The sequence below is a fragment of the Marmota marmota genome, unplaced genomic scaffold (genome assembly GCF_001458135.2).
Source record: "Marmota marmota marmota unplaced genomic scaffold, marMar, whole genome shotgun sequence".
NCBI lineage: Eukaryota > Metazoa > Chordata > Mammalia > Rodentia > Sciuridae > Marmota > Marmota marmota.
The window spans coordinates 11,919,237-11,937,321 of NW_026000283.1; the positions used below are offsets into that span (position 1 = coordinate 11,919,237).

Consider the following 18,085-nt stretch of genomic DNA (forward strand, 5'->3'; position numbering starts at 1 on the left):
GATGAATTTCCCTCTTAAAACTGCTTTCATTGTGTCCCATAGATTCCGATATGTTGTGTCTGTATTTTCATTTATCTCTAAGAATTTTTTGATTTCCTCCTTTATTTCTTCTGTAACCCATTGATCATTCAGTAACATATTGTTCATACCTCTATGTTTAGTAGCGGGATCCCTTTAACTGTTTTTTAGAGCTCTCTTGGTAAAGTTAGTTAGGGCTTGTGTGTGCCACACTGCAACTTTTAGACCAGTTTGAGGGATAAATATCAGGGCTAGATAATCATACCAGTGAAAAATAGTTCCAGAGTTTATCTATGTAGCAAATTAGGCAAATTCATAAGTTTATGAGATCAGGTTCAAATTCACTCAGGAAAAACTTGTGACTCTAAAGTCCTTTGTTATAACAATTACATGGGAGAAATCTTGATGGAAGAATGTATACTTTCTTGATTAAAAAATAATTCCCAGAATTCATTGTGTGTGTGTGTGTGTGTGTGTGTTTGTGTATGTAAAGGACATGTTGCTACATATCACTTTCTTTTTTTTATGGATTTATTTTCATGTGGTGCTGATGATTGAACCCAGTGCCTCACACGTGCTAGGCATGCACTTTAACACTGAGCCACAACCCCAGCCCACATATTACTTTCTTGAAGAATATATTTGGCAACATTGACTCTCTATTACTTAGCATTCTAAGTAAATATGACAATGTCCCTACATTAAATTTTCTAGTTTCTCATTCATAACCTATTCTACTAACATCTTTGCCATAGTTCTAAAGATCATGTTTATTTGTTGTATAACTCCTATCAACAATAGTAGGTGTAGGAGTTCGAATGAAGCCTGCTAGATGCAAACCCACTTAGAGATTTAAGAAGTAATAACTAACATGAAGATAGGGGATAGAAAACCAAAAGTACACAAACTCCAGCAATCTGCAGCTATTTAACATAGTACTTCTGACCTTTGTAAACATTCACTGACTTCTATGAGCATCACTGAATTAAATGAGATTATAATACTGGATATCGATAAATGTATTCTAACTATAATTAAATTATATATCTTCTGTTTATCAGATAAGGAAAATATATCTTTCTAAAATCACCTTTAAATGAAATTTCCCCATGTGGATTTCATGTACACCCATATTTTAAAACCATTATAATAACAATTATAATAAACCATTATTATAAATATAATATATATTATAATGAGAGAAAGTTTATACTTGCTGTGTTGCTTATACTTGTTGTGTTTAGTGCAATTTCTCTGGGCTTCATTTTTTTATCTCCAAAATGTGGCTATTGCCTAGGACATTTCTACACTCCCTTCTAGTTCTGGTCTGGGAATCTATTGAAATCCTATTTTTCCAATATCCTAATTTCTTTTTTTAATGGTGCAAAAGAGTTGTAAAGAATAGTGAGGGGCTGGGGTTGTGGCTTAGCAGTAGAGTGCTTGCCTAGCATGTGCAAGGCCCTGGGTTCGATCCTCAGCACCACATAAAAATAAAATAAAGATATTGTGTCCATCTACAACTTAAAAAAAAAGAATAGTGAGTTTCATTGTGACATATTCGCACATGCTTATAGCATAATTGGAATAGTTGTTGGTTTTTAAGGTTATAGGAAAGGAGAATAAGGGGCCAAGGAGATAGGAAAAACATAAAAGGAAGAAGTGTTTTGCTATACTAATGTGGTCTTGCTAAATAAAAATTAAAAAATAATAGAAAAATAACAAACAGCCTTAACTTGCCACTATACTTATGCGCTGTGCATGATCATAATCATGTGTTCAAGCTAATTATTTTGGTCCTGATAAATTTAAAAATTTAAACCAAATAATGACAGCTACTGTTCTACAGTGAATTTTACAGCAGTTATTCTCAAATTTTAGTGTATCCCAGTATCACAAAGATTTTTTAAAATACCCAGAGCTGAGCCCAGGAATTTGCATTTCTAGCAAGTTCCTAGGTATTAATTAAGTTTCAGGAAAGCTATAGTCTTCTTTCAGTAGCCACAGGGGATTGGTTCTGGGGATCCCTGCAGATACCAAAATACATGAATACTCAGGTTCCTTACTTAAAATGGTGCAGTATTTGCATATGGCCTAGGCGTATTCTGTTGAATAACTTAAATGATTTCCAAATTACTTATTAAGCCTAATATAATGTAAATGCTATATAACTAGTTGTTATACTGTATTGTTTGAGAAAAAAGTTTGCTCAGTACATATAGAATCATTGTATGCTTAACCACATTTTTTTTCATCTGAGGATGGTTAAACTCATAGATGAGGAACCCACAGAGCACAGGGAGGACAACCTGTACTCTTATTCTACTGTTCTAAAAATATGGACCTATTTCACCAACAGAGATAGCCTCTTCTTCCCACCCCCTACACACACACACACACACACACACACTCATATATATTACAAATTATTGTTAAAATGGAGAAACATTGGAAATAGATCAAATATCCATCAGTAGGGGAATGATTATATGCATTATGTTGCACCAAACTATGCAATATTATGTAGTCACAAAAAGAGTGAAATAGGTATATAGGTATTAAATAGAAGAATATAAGACATTAAATGGAAAAAAAGTAATGGGGAAATGCGGTATATTTATCTATACAGTGGAATGTGATTCAGCTATATTTTAAAAGTGTAGCATGATGCATGCTTCATGGATGAATCCTGTAAACACTATGCTAACTAAAGGAGTCTAGTCACAAAAGTCCACAATTTCTGTTTCCATTTGTATGAAATAATCAGAATAGAGAAATCTATAGAAATACAAAATAGACTAGTGTGTGCTTAGGGTTAGGGAAACTGGAAGGATTTGTATATAATAACTGAAGGGTACAGGACTTCTTTTTGAGATTATAAAAATATTCTTTTTGAGATTATAAAAATATTCTAAAGTTTACTGTGGAAATGGTTGCATGTATCTCTAAATACACAAAACCATCGATTTAGTACATTTTAAGTGGGTGAATTGTGTTTTATATGAGTTATATGTCAATAAAACTAATTGAAAAAGTAATAAGGCAATGTATATTAAATAATCCTGACTATTTGTAGAAAAATTAGACAATATGTGTCTAATTTTTAGACACACACATATATACGTGCACACACACACACACACACACGAATGTGAGCTCATAGCAAAAGGTCTCCAAACATTTCGGAGAATAGTGAAAGATATTACTTTTTGCTGTGCACAACTGCACATTGTTTAATTTATTCACAATGGAAATATTTTTCTATATAATTTTAAAAATAGAATGGTTGACCAAAGTGTAGTTGGATCTTATAGCACTTGGCTCTGTCACAGTTTCTCTCATTGGTCCAGGCTGGTGGTAAAAATGGTGATATTAAAGTGACCTCAAAGTTTATATTACTTGAAAATGATCTTTCTGCAACTGATTTCTTTTGTTATTTTCTGTAGTGTACAGAGCTAGTACTCTATATTTGCAATTAGAAAACCTTGTAGACTTTATTTTAAAGTCTATTAAAATTATGTTCTCACAAACTGAATTTTTTAAGGCCAAAAACTAACAGGGAACCTTTTTGTATTTAATCTTAGGTATGTGGTTTTCAAGGGAATAAACCAGAGAAGTATTTAATATCTAAATGTTATCACCATTTTAAAATTAGCAATAACACAAACTACAGCTTGAAAAGGCTTTGAAAGTACTGTCAGAGGAACAGATCCATGGGGAGCAAGTGTTCTAAGAAGTCTTAGTTGATTACCCACTGCCTAACTGTAGTGAGCTCCACATGGGGGTTCAGCCCAAACTGGAATTCTAATTGTCCCACTTACCAACTGGTTAGATGACTTGGAGAAGTCGCATATCCTCTCTGGGCCAGTTTCTTTCTTTACAATCTGGGTGAGAGGTATGGAGATTAAATGTCGTAATTTCTGGAAAGGAAAGTTTGCCTGATAAATATCCAATTATTTTTTGTTCTATTCAAGCTAAACAGAGACTGTGTTAGACAAAATGGAGCTGATCAAAAGTGATGTGTGAACCAAATAAGGTGTCTGTCTGGTTGGCGTGAATGGATCTTGTAGATTAGTCATCTCTATTAAATAGGCTTTAGCAAACTAGAGTGTCAAAGACAGTGCCTGGAAAGACATTTGATAACTAATAGGCCTGGATTCCTAGAACCCTGAACAAATCCCAAGAGAATCTGTGATGTAATTAGCAGTGCAAATTACTTTTACTGAAATAAAGAAGATTAACCAGGGTTAGCTAAAGTACTGATTGGTAAAATCAAGGATGCTCTCATTTCCCACACTCTTTGCTGCTAAATCTATGGTTACTTATCATTGAAAATCTTCCATTCTTTGAAGTCTCCCTATTGTCCCTAGATGACAATATCTATCTTTTACTACTTAACCCTATGGTAATTATTTAAGTCATACCCTTCCTAACACCTTCAGTTTTTAAAATAATACTGTTATTGAGATATGATTCACATATTATAAAATTAACCCACTTAAAGTATATAATACAATGATGTTTAGTATATTCACAGGATTGTGTAACTATCACCACAGTCAATTGTATAACATTATCATCACCTCAAGAAGGAACCTGTATTGCTGGGCACAGTGGCACATACCTGTTTTCCCAGTGACTCCAGAGGCTAAGGCAGGAGGAAGGAGGATCACAGGCTCAAAGCCAGCCTCAGCAACTTAGTGAGGCCCTGTCTCTAAATAAAATGTTTAAAAGGGCTGGGGATGTGGCTCAGTGGTTAAGTGCCCCTGGGTTCAATCCCCAGTACAAAAAAAAAAAAGAAAGAAAGAAAAAAGAAAAAGAAAGACAGAAACTTATATTTGTGTCTATGGATATAACTCAGTGATAGAGTGCTTATCAAGAAAGTGAAAGCCCTGGGTTCAATTCCATTACCAGAGGGTAGAGAAGGAGGAAGAAGAAAAGAAAGAAATCCTTATCTATTATCAGTTACTCCCTATTTGTCCCCAGCCCCTTCCTCAATTGTAGGCGACTATTAATCCACTATCTCTATAGATCTACTTATTCTGAGCATTTCATATAATTGAAAGCATGTGCTATGTGTTCTTTTGTGACTGGTTTCTTTCACTTAGCATAATGTTTTCAAGGTTGGTCCATGTTGTAGCATGCAACATGCTTGCTTCCTTTCTGTGGCCAAGTAATATTCTACTGTATGGATGTACCATAATTTGTTCATCCATTGATGAACATTTGAATTTTCCCATATTTTAACTATGAATAATGCTGCTATGATCATTCATGTAGATAACTTAGGAATAGAATTATTGGTTCCAGGTAATTCTTTGTTTAATCTTTTGAAGAAATGCCAGAGGGTTTTTCAAAATGGTTGTACCATTTTATATTTACACTGGCAGCATAGAAGTTTCCAATTTCTTCACAGGCTTACCAGTACTTATTGGCTTCTCTTTTTTATTGTACTCATACTTCTGGTTTTGATTTGCATTTTCCTGATTTGCTAGTAATGTTGAATATTTTAAAATTTGTGCCTATGGTCATTTGGATGTGATCCTTAGAGAAATGTCTGGTCAGGTCCTTTGCTCATTTTTCATTTGGGTTATTTATAATTTTAGTGTTAGGTAGCAAGAATTCTTAAGGGATTTGTACTTATCTGGTCGGTAGTTTATAAGTATTTTCTTTGAGCACCTTCAGTTTTATGGTTCTTCATTGTTCTGCCATAACTTTTTTTCCAATCCCTTTTCCATTCAACCATATAATCTTTCCTTTGGCAATACCTGAGCAGAGTTAAATAGAGGGTCAAGGTAAATACCTGGAATATTTCTTATTTTCACTATCCCATAAACATATGTTATTTTTTTCATCTATAAGTGTTCTTACACCTATTTCCTCTCCCTCAAATGTCCTTTCTTTATTGTATCTGTATGTTAAACCCCAATTTAATCATAATGACTCAAGTTAAATGGCCTTTGTATAAAATGTTTATTTTTTGGCATTTTAAAATAAATTTTTATCTGATACATAAAAACATAAAAAATTTACATATTTATGGGATACCATGTGATATTTCAGTACATTTATATATTGTATAATGTTTAAGTTAGGTTAGCTATATCTGTATCCTCAAACTTTCATCATTTCTCTATGGTGAAAACATTCAAATTGCTTTCTTCTAGCTTTTTGAAGTATGCAGTACAATTATGGTTATATTCATCCTATTGTGTGATAGCTTAGCAAACATCTTGCTCCTAATTATAATGTAGTATCCATTGATCAACCTCTCCCCATGTGAAATGTTTCTTGATCAAAGCAGAGTTAGTGGCTTCTCCTGTATACACACCATTTAGTACTTTTTGATATCACCTCTCAGTGAGGTCCTCAATATCTGGGTGCTAAATTGTTGTTTCTGTATGTCTTTTACCTAGGGTTGGGGTGCCTGATGATGCTTAATAAATGTTCATTTTTGATGTTATTAGTATCATAATTAAAAAGAGATAATATATTATGTACCTGGCACAGAAGAACCATTCAGTGCCTTTTACTGCTCTTATGGATATTGGTTGTGGAATAAATGAATTCGGGTGGCAGCTTTTAAATTATTTTCATATGTACTTGCCTCAATGAAAATTGAAAACAATGTCATGAGAGAAAGGACAATATTGTTTTTTTCTATTTTATAGATAAGGAAACTGAATCTCACAGAAGTTAGGAGGTTTTCCCAAATATACATAAACAGTAAATGACAAGTACTAGGACTCGACCCAGATATGCTGACTATAAATTTGCATTTATGTATCTTCTAATCTTTCTGTAAACTGCATTACCTTTTAAACGTAATGTCTATTGTTTATTAACTAAAAGTATAAACACACGTTAACAAAGGCTAAAAGATAATCTGGCATGAACAATACAGGTTTCATTTTTGATTGAAACAGAATTATGCAGATTATCTTCTTGCCTGTCTGTCCTTCTTCCCCTCCCCTGCCCAAAAGGAAGAAACAAAAATAGGATCAAGCTATTAACTACCAGTTTGAAGCATTACTGTTAGGACAAGGAGGCCATAATGAGGATACTGTGCTTCATCTGGTGGCAATGTATATTAATTGTATAATACTTATATAGGGGAGAAGAAATAATTTCCTGATTATTGGCTATGCTTATTGAAACCTATAAAAGCTTGAAAATGCCTCCCTTCTCTGGCTAGCTAGGTTGCTAATTGGCATTTTCTCATTTTAAAGATTAGTGCCTATAAAACTGCTCTTCCCATGTTTTCTTCCATTTTAGCTATTTATTTTCTCTCTCTAATTTTAGATATAATGTCAAAGTAAGTATAATTTTATAGCTCTAAGTTATTATCTAGCTAATAGAATGTTAAAGAAATAGATTATTCCAAAAACTTATATACACGTAAGTAGTGTATTGCTTTCCACTGGATTAACTTCATGTAATGTTTTTCCTGGGGTAAGTGCTTCGGTTGCTGATCATGTTGTGTTGATGAACTGTACCCTATTTCAAAGCATCATGATTATAAGAGAAGCAGTTTAAAAACTATACTGTTAACATAAGAAACAGATGTGTAATGACTAGGAGAGTTCCATTTTACAGAAGAAACGTACAAATAATTTATATTATTGAGCTTTATATGAAAATGGTACTTTCCTTCATTTCTTCTCAACTCTTTAAGGGCAGCTAGAACATAGAGAAATGAATCTCTAGGTTTTCTTGGGAGTAGCTCTTGGTTCACTCAAGTTAAGGTACAATAAGTTATTCATATAGTTCCAATTGAATGTATATCTTTAAATCTAAGTTGAAAGACTGTCTATGTTCCTTTTTAGGTCACTTTAGTGTGTTATTATCCTGCTGTCTCAATTGAGCATTTTTTGGTTATTTAGCATGTGTTGATAGGACTAGTTCATATTAGCTCAAGAGTCAAAATACTGTAATACATAAATTCAATTTATGATTATTATGTATTAATTCAGTTTGTTATTAATTAATTTTGTATCTTACAAACTTAATAAACTATTAGTTCTAGAATGTTTTTGGAGGTTCTATAAGATTTTCAACATAGACAATCATTTCACCTGTAAAGAAAAATGGTTTTATTTCTTCCTTTCCAGTCTTTTTATTTCTTTTCTTTTGTTATTACACTCTGAGAACCTCCAGAAAAATGCTGAATAAAATTGATGAGAATGTATGTTCTTGCTTTATTTTTGATATTATGGGGGAAAGCATTCAGTCTTTGGGTATAATGTTATTTGTGGATTTGAGGAAGTTCCTTTTTAGTTTTAGTTAGCTGGGAGTCCCCACACCCAATCAGAAACAAATGTTGGATTCATGTAATAGGTATTGAGATGATTTAATAATTTTTCTTTTTTAGTCTGTTAATATGGTCAGTTATATTGATTGATGTTTGAATGACAAAGCAATCTTGTAGTGAAGGCATAAACTCTCCTTGGTCATGTTGGAATGCCCTTTTAAAATACTGTTCAATTTGATTTGATAAAATCTTGTTGAGAATTTTTATATGTATGCTCCTGATGAATTTTGATCTTGGTTTTCTTTAGTTGTCTTTATCTGGTTTTTTTATTAATGCTAGAAGCTAATGAATCAATTCGGTAGTAGAGTAATTGACTAGTATGGGCCACGCTCTGGGTACAATCCTAAAAAGAAAAATAAAGATGACTCCAACCATATGGAATAAATTGGAATGTATCCCCTTCCCCTAATAATCTGGATGTGGTTATGAAATATTGCTGTTCTTTTTTCTTTGTTGTTTGATGTGTCACATCAGTGAAACCATCTGAGATTAGAGTTTTCTTTGGGGGAAGATTTTAAATTCAATTTTATACTAGTATGACTATTTGGGCTTTCTGTTTCTTCTAGAGAAAACTTTAGTAGCTGTGTCTTTTAAGGAATTTGTCCATTTCAATTGAGTTGTCAAATTTTTCAGCACACACTTGTTCAAATTTTCTGATCATATTTTAATATTTGTAGAATTAGTAGTAATATTAAATCTATCAGTCCTGGCATTTGTAGTTTGTACTTTCTGCCTTCTCCCCTTTGGTCAGTCTGGCTAGAAATTTTTATGTTCATGGATCTTAAAGAAATAGCTTTTGGTTTTATCGTGTTTTCTCTATTTTCCTGTTTTATATTTTATTGATTACTACCGTGATCTATTATGTCCACTCTCCTTTTTAACTTACAATTAATTTACTCTCTTAGTTCAGGTTTCCTAAGGGGGAAATTGTGGTCTTTTATATGAGACTTTTTAAAAATTTTATAATATAGACATTTACTTGTATAAATTTAATCTTAAGTATAGCTTTAGCTGTTTCCCCCTTTCCCACCCCCCCTTTGATACATTGTATTTTCACTTAGCTAATAATGCTTTCTATTTTCCCTTTTAAGTTCTTCATGGGTTATTTAGAATTATATAATTAAATTTCCAAATATTTGGGGACTTTCCAGAGACCTTTCTGTTTTTGATTTCTAATTTAATTAAAACTGGTCAGAAAACATACTTTGTATGACTTAAATACCTTAAAAATTTTAAAATTGCTTTATATTTTAAAAAGTCTAGTATTATAGCTCATAATATGATCTGTCTAGGTAAAAGTCACATATGTGCCTGAAAATAATTTGCATTCCCTTATTTGGTGAAGTACCCTATAAATTTGGACTAGATGAAGTTGGTTGATATGGTTAAGGCTTACTCTATAAATTTTGACTAGATGAAGTTAGTTGATATAAGTCTTCTGTATCCTTACTGATTTCTGTCACTTTTTAAATTCAGTTTTTGAGAGAACAGAATTGAAATCTACCACTGCGATTGTGAATCTGTTTATTTATCTTGGTAGTTCTTTCAGGTTTTGCTTCATATATTTTGAAACTATCGTATTACACATAAGCATTTAAGTATTTTATGTTCTCTTGGCAAAATGACAGTTATCATGAAATTACTTTATCCCTGTAAATAATCTTTGCTCTGAAATCTATTTTGTATGTTACTACAGTCATACCATCTGTGTTTTAGTTAGTGCTTACTTGGTATATGTGTTACCATACCTTTACTTTTTATTTTGTAAATTGGAACAGAGCAAAACAAAGTGATTTTTATTTGCATATAATTTTGAGTTTTAGCAAATATACAGTTTAATTTAGTCACTACAATTATGATGCAGAACTATTACATGATCCCAATTTATTATTTGTTATTACCCTTTGATTGTTACCTCCCTTAAACCTTGGAAATTACCTGTTTTATGTCATTATATTTTTGTTGTTTTGAAAATATTTTCTAAATCATCATACAGTCTGTTAACATCTGAGAATAGCTTCTTTTACATAGTCTCGGCCTTGAGATCCATTCACTTTGTCATGTGTATTAGTAGACTGTTTCCTTTTATGATTGAGCAGTGTTTTGTGTTATAGAACTTCATGGGGTTTCTTTTTGATATTCTTCCACTTCAACTACCACCCATCTCCCTGGTACTTTCCGGTTACCTACACTCTTTTTGATCTTTCTACCTGAAACTTGAGTTTATTTTCCCTGTTATGCCATGTACTTAGCACAACTACATCCATGTCCTAGGTCTAAGGACACAGAGAAAGTAGAAACATTAGGTTTTCACCACAAAGAGGCCATCACAGCTCCTATGACCAGAGAAGGTTTTTCTCATTCAGAGTTTTAGGCATCTGCTACCTTCACTTTTACCACTATCAATTTTCCCACCACCACTGCTTTGGAATTGCCTGGGAATTGGGAATATGTTACCAGGTGTCCCTTTCAGGTTGCAAGATGCCCTAAGTCCAGGCCTGGTATCCTGGAGGGGTGGGGGTGGGGAGTAGGGATGGGGTAGGGACTCACCATTAGTACAATATACCTTTGCATTTTGATTTTCTTTCCCAATTCACCTATTAACATTTTTTCATTTACTTTTTTAAAAAATATTTTTTAGTTATACATGGACACAATATTTTTGTTTATTTATTTTTGTGTGGTGCTGAGGATCAAATCCAGTGCCTCACATGTGTGAGGCAAGCACTCTGCCACTGAGCGAGCCACAACCCAACCCCTTTTTTCATTTAATCTTAAGACTTGAGAGGTGATGCCAGAGCAGCATTTATTTTAGAGTCAACTTTTCCCTAGTACTAAGGCGAAATTCTTTTGTGAACTCTAAGGCCCCAGCATTATGAGCTTTCCATTCCTATGGTTTAAATAGGAACTCTTCGCACCCCTTTGTGAGTCTTAGAGATTGTTCCATATGCTCTTTTGGGTGGTTCTTTCCCCCAAAATTCTCTTATTATTTACCTGCATCCTTGAGAGGGGCTATTTTCAGCTGTCTGACGCCCTCTCTCTGTGCAGAATTCTCTTATGTTTTGCCCCACAGATTTAGCTGCGTTGATCTCCTCAGACTCTCAATCTTGGGAGAAAGCTGGGTTTTACTTGAGTTCCTACTCCCTGTATCTCTATCTGGAATCTCTAGGTAGTAAATTGTAACAATTATAGGGCTCACCTTATTTGTTTCTCTTTTTTCATGGATACCTCTCCTTTGATCATTTTAAACTACTTTTTTCATACATTTTTTTTTCTGGTTTTAAGGTGTTTCAGAGGTAACTAAAACCAATCTCTGTCTCTCCATCTTCACTGGACACAGAAATTTATAGGCTATAATTAAGTGCTAAATTATGAAACCCAGACTGAAGGCACCTAATTATTTTAAAGGAGATTTGTTTGGAGATCACTTTACAAAGGAGGTCAAATTTGATCTAGCATTTGAAGGAAGGAAGACATTCCATGTGAAAAATAATGGCATAAATGAAAGTTCTAGAAAAGGAGTAAGCCTGCATTTTTACCAGTGAGACAATATGGAGACCTGGATATGATGAGTTATAGTACATAGGAAAATAATAAAAATAACGTTTGATAATAAAGTTGGGCCAAATGAGAGAAGTCATTGAAAACCAGGAGTTGTGATATAATACAGTGAGAGAGAACCATTAGAAATATTCTAAACTCTGAGCAGTGTTATATAATGAGAGCAGAGTTTAATACTTATATCAACTTTTATGTTCAACCTGTGTATTCCTTTTAACATAAGTACATCTGTTCTCCTTCTTTCCTATGAATAAAATGAAGAGTGACTTCATAAAAAACATGGCTGGTATTGTTTTGATCAAATACATTACATTTATTTTAGCACTGAAGTAAAATCATTTCATAACCTTCTTTTCTTTAGTTTTTATTCTTTATTCATAAAACACACTTTTCATCAGTAATTTTTATTGCTTTTTTCAGTATATATTTCCTGTTTTCTCTACTTCGTTTTTGAAATTACAGTCATCAAAACTAGTAAGTTCTTTTTAATGCAGAAGTTAGTGGAAAGATTTGCTTGTTAGATTGTTTTTAAAATACATTTTTAGTTGTAGGTGAACACGATACCTTTATTTTATTTGTTTATTTTTACATGCTGCTGAGGATTGAACCCAGTGCCTCACATGTGCTAGGCAAGTGCTTTTCCACTGAACTACAATTTCAGCCCCTATTAGATTGTTTTTTCCACACCTTACAGTATCACTGTAGCTTTTCCATAATGGAATTATATTTCATGTAAAAGCTATTTACATCCAATCAACTTTTTAAGGAAACTATTTGTATCTTGTCTGTTTTCAGTATTATAATTCTAAAATGCCAACTCATTATCTTCTGTTTAAATGTGGTTATTATAAAGTTTATCCAACTCATTTAATATATTTTAGTCTTTCAGGGTAGTAGATATATATCTCCCTCTATTTAATAGTATTAAAAGTTTTGATACATTGGGTGAATTTAAGTCAGAGGAGGAAAAACACATTTTAATACTATTTTTTCCTCTCAAAAGGATATGAAGGATAAAAAGAAGATATGGGGAGATTGGTAGAATATAGAAAGGGAAATATTAAAGACATTAAGGACAGACAAATCCCTCTTAAAATCAAGGTCCAGAAGAAGTAGAAAAATACAAAACTAAGAAAACTGTTGAATTTAAATCAACATAAGTAGTTTTTAAGGACAGTCTAGAAAGCTAATTGGAAATTGAGCAATTTACATAAAACAGAGTTGTTTAGGTACATAGTTGACTAGCATATGGAGATAGATAACATAATTTATAGAAATCTTTTGAGAAGAGTGAGTACAAATTTGATGGAAGAAAATGATTTTGCAATGAAAGGATTTATTTTGAGTATGCAAGCTATCTTCGTGACTCTTCCTAGAGTTAAATGGAGGAAAAAATAATAAGAGTGAGAGTAAAAAATAAATATACCGAAAAACAGGTGGACAGTGTGAAAAAGAATGACCTCCTCTTTTAATGTGTGTACTCCACTAGAAGCTTACAGTTTAAAAGTTAGAGAAATGACTATCTTCTGCTATCCAACAGTGTGTATTATGGAAGGAACTTCTCTTTAAGCAGATCTGGGATATTCAGAAAATGGCATACAAACAAGATACCAAGAGTGTGTTAGAAAATAATCTGAATTGACAGATCTCATTTTGATAACGATAGTAATAATCTGAAATAAAATTGGCAAATACAAAATTGGATGGTGAAATTATTCATTTATGCATAAAAAATAAAGGTTGTGAAATGTATAGAAAGCAAACTACTTTACATGCAGTGAAAATAAGTGCAAAACCTCACAAAAGCATACAATTTGCCAAAGGTAGATAAATTAAGCTTAGAATAGGAAACACTTAAAATGTGATGAAAATTTTTGAGGCATGTCAGTTTCTTTTCTTCTGGGACAGCAGATTATACTGAGAAAGGGTAGAACATTTTTTTATAATAGTGTAAAAGGATACAAATGACCAAATTTGTGAAGAGGGTAAAGGCTTTTGATGTCATAGCTGATCTGAGTTATCCAGATTTTGAGGATTGTGTCTCCATGTACAATTTTAATGTAATGTGGACAAAATAAGAAATGATACAGTTAATGATACAAGAAGAATTAGCCATACCTTTTTTTTCAAAGAAAAGAGAAGAAATAATAAATAGTAGGAATGGAGCCTTTCATGTTACTCAATTCTAAATGTTATATATTTGTAGGAATATTTAAAAGGCAGGAGAGCTAGCAAATGAGCCAAGAAGATTTTTTGGTTTTGTTTTAATGGTAGGAAACAACCAACTGGATATAATCATTGCTTTTGAATAAATGGGGCTTGAATTTTCTCAAAGATTACATTTGCTTTAGAGGAGATTAAAAAAATTATTTGATGAATGAAAATAAGGGAAGAAGACACACAGTACTTAGTCTCATCTTACTGATCTCTTGACATCTCCTTTTTGCTAGTACCCAGGGTATATTTCTCCCAACAAAAATCAAATCTTTTAACTTAACATGAGCTATCAAAATGTTAAAAATACATATGTTTTCTAGCAAACAACTCCATTTCTGAGAATATCTCCAACAAATATACTTTCAGAAGTGTGTGTGTTTGTGTGTGTGTGTGTGTGTGTGTGTGTACTGCAGCATTGCTTACAATTTCAAAAGTTAAGACACAGTCCAAGTGTTCAATCAGAGTAATTTATGAGTAATTTATGGTGTGTCCCCATTATAGAATACTTTGCAGCCTCTAAGAAGAAGATTCCAGAGAGGTAGCAGTTTGCCCGTATTATCTGCTCAAGTGAATTTTAAAATGCACAACCATGTATATGGTCTCCCACTTGAGCTTTGCTTTTAATTTTAAACTTATATTTTTTTTTGTATTTTGACTTTTAAAAGCATATATTTAAAAATGTTAACCTGAAATTTATTTGAGGGAATTAAAAAAAATCTGCATTCTTTAGAGTCCACCTTTTCTCAGTAAACTCTGGCTAGGTTTCTTTTCTCTCACACTTTTCCTTTACCATCTACACAAATAAGCACCTTGAGCATAGTTCATTTTATTATTGAGAGAGGTATCACAAATAAATTTCTACTTCCTAGTTAACTTGTCGACAAAGTGCAAGTTCTACCCAGTACCAAGTGATGGCTTCTGGATAAAAGTTGGTTTGTTTGTTGAATTCAAAGATGCTAGTCCCTAAACTCTTCCAGCTGAGGGACTTCTTAGTTGCTTAACTGTCATCCCCCACTGCAGTGTACTCATTCAGTACTTCCTGATGCTCATGCATTTGGAAGGTGATTCTTGTAAACTCATTACACTTTAGATTTCATATATGAATCTTAAAAGAGTTACTTTTTACCTTCAGCATGAGAATATTCCCCCCAATTTGATGTTTCTTTTCCAAGATGAGTTATTGTTCTCTTCCTTCTCCTTTTCTGAATAACAGGGTAATAGAGAAAGCAGGGGTTGTGGAGTATATGTTTGTGTTTACAAAGTAAAAGGCACATTTTTGAAAGATATTATATTTGTTAACAAAAGCATAGGTCATTCATTCTTGGAGCAAGACAAATATGATACATAATCCTGTTCTAAAGTGTGTGTATATATATATATATATAGATAGATAGATAGATAGATAGTAGGACTATTCCTCTCTTCCTAGAGGAAAGGTAACTGGATCAGATAACTTCTTTGAAGTTCCAGTTCTTTAGATTCAAGTGTTTACTTTAAAATGTAATTTTTAAATTATAATGAGAAGTTTAGACTAAGAATTATATTATACATATGTGTAGAATCAATATTTTTAAAAATGTGTTCTTAGTATGTTATGTCTTTTGCTTCTTAAATCTGTGACTCATAACTTTATTTAAAGAAATTTTTATTTGTGGTCATTAAAATATGAAGTTGATTCATTAATCCTTTATGTTTGTTCTTGTTGTTGTATTATATTATTGTATCTCTATCTTCCCAATTTTTTAATAATGAAATATTTCTATATTTGAATCTACATACTCAATCTTGCCAAAATATTCATACTTTTGGCCTCATTTTAAATTGTATGTTGCCTCTTTCTGATGCATTTTGCAAGCCTGCTATAATCTCTTTGACCTTATTATTTTTAATTGAAAAAATTGTATATATTCACTGTGTACCACATGATGTTGTAAAATATGTATACATTGTAGAATCATACTTTTATGATCTTAAAAGTGTTTCATTCTCCCCAAAGGGACAAAGGAACAATTGCCTATTTGCTATTGGTTGGAATCATAAGTGGTATAGGTGAAAGATTCTTCTTATTATCAGAACCCTGTCTCTCTTCCATACTATGGGTGCTATCATGTTAATTCTCTGCTAAACCTTTAAGCATTTGGGGACAATTAAGAATTATGTTGGGGCTTCCTGGCCTCCTTTTACCAAAGATAACTAAATTTCAAATTGAAAGATAATTGGTCAAGCAGCGGCAATGTACCAAGTATTGGAATTTTTATAGCAAAGTCCTTAGTTCTCAAAGAGAGAGAACTATCTGATTTGTAGAAAGTACTCCTATCTTGCATTTAATGCAGATAGTCTCTCCTTTTTCTCTCAAAAAACAAACCCCAAAATCTTTCATTAAAGTCCTATAATAGGGCTATTAATATATTATTATGGAAAGGAGTGTTGTCCAGTCTAATACTCTTACTCTTTGGACAGGAAAACAGAAGACTACATGATTTATTTTTCCAAAACAAGGTAGAATCTCATGTTTGTGTAAATAATTGAATTTATGTACTTTCCCTATTTGTTCTTAATCTAAATAGCCCTAAAACTTTATCTTTTTCATACAGTGAAATAATATATACATTTCTACATATCAAGAAAGCTGTTTGATTTTTTTTTTCTTCTCTGGAGTAACTATTCTTTTGGCTCTATTTTCGAAATATGTTGTTCCACATGAATATATAAATAGAATTTTAGCCTGGAGCTTTCTAACCCTAACCATTCATTAGTGGCTCAAGTTATATTCTCATTACAGGGATTTGACCAGCTTCGACTTGAAGGATTGCTTTGTGATGTGACCCTGATGCCAGGTGATACAGATGATGCTTTCCCTGTGCATAGAGTCATGATGGCATCTGCTAGTGACTACTTCAAGGCTATGTTCACAGGTAGCTTGCCTTTTTAAACTCTGAATCCACATTAAAACAATATGGAAAATTTGTGTTTAAGTCTTTTTATTTCTAATTTGAAATTCAGTTATTTATTCAGTTATTACTTTCATAGGGAATAATCACCAGTATGTGTGATCGTGAGTGGTGCTATACAGCTGTGCATGAAAGTACAGCATGTATGGTTTGGGTGATGCACTTTTTCATACATCCATCTTTGTTTCACAGCTTTTCCTTTTTGTATCTGAATGGGTCATTAGAGGCTCTATGTCTGACTAATATAATCTTTGATCCATCAAAAGATAGGAGGTGATAGGAGAACATTTTAGAAGTACTTGCATCATATATTACCTCCATTAGTATAGAGATGAGCTTCTTTAAGCACTCTCTTTTAATTGTAAAATGTGCAAACGCCTGATTCTGGTATGAATGCTTATACAGAAAAGACTTTTCCTTGATTGTATTGCATCTAATTAGCAGCAGAAGTGAGTTTGACCTTAATTATCCACCTTCATTTAATTGAATGTCTTTTTTTATATTTAAGGTGGAATGAAAGAACAAGATTTAATGTGCATTAAGCTTCATGGTGTGAGCAAAGTTGGTCTAAGGAAAATTATTGATTTCATTTATACTGCAAAGCTTTCTCTTAATATGGACAACCTTCAAGACACACTGGAAGCTGCCAGCTTTCTACAAATTCTGCCAGTTTTGGACTTCTGTAAAGTATTTCTCATATCTGGGGTAAGATATTTTCAGACTTTTTTGGTAGATTCCAATTGTAGCCTGTTTAGAGTGTAGATATGTGCAATTTGCCAATAGAATGGTGTCACATAGTATGTGGTCTAGAAACAAGATTAGATTAAAACAACTACATTTTTACTAAACACTATCATTTAACAAAAACTTTCAGTGTAATCAAATAACATGGAATACTAAGTGTTCAATAAAGATATACCTTAGCCTGTTTGATAATGTTACATACCTTAATTTGGTTCTATTCATCTTAATGATTTTGCACAATAGTCTTTAATGGAATCCTATGGAAATGTAATCTGAGCTGCTAGAA

General features: G+C 32.6%; 1 protein-coding gene across 10 annotated transcripts in view; it reads left to right on the forward strand.

The window, feature by feature from the left end:
• The window catches only part of Klhl13 (kelch like family member 13), a 173,901-nt gene that overhangs the window by 136,407 nt on the left and 19,409 nt on the right, over window positions 1-18,085 (forward strand). For all 10 annotated transcript variants that reach the window (XM_048797125.1, XM_048797121.1, XM_048797123.1 and 7 more), the window contains 2 exons: window positions 16,887-17,019; window positions 17,564-17,760. In XM_048797125.1, coding sequence (XP_048653082.1) covers window positions 16,887-17,019; window positions 17,564-17,760 — 330 coding nt within the window. The remainder of the gene's footprint in view (window positions 1-16,886; window positions 17,020-17,563; window positions 17,761-18,085) is intronic.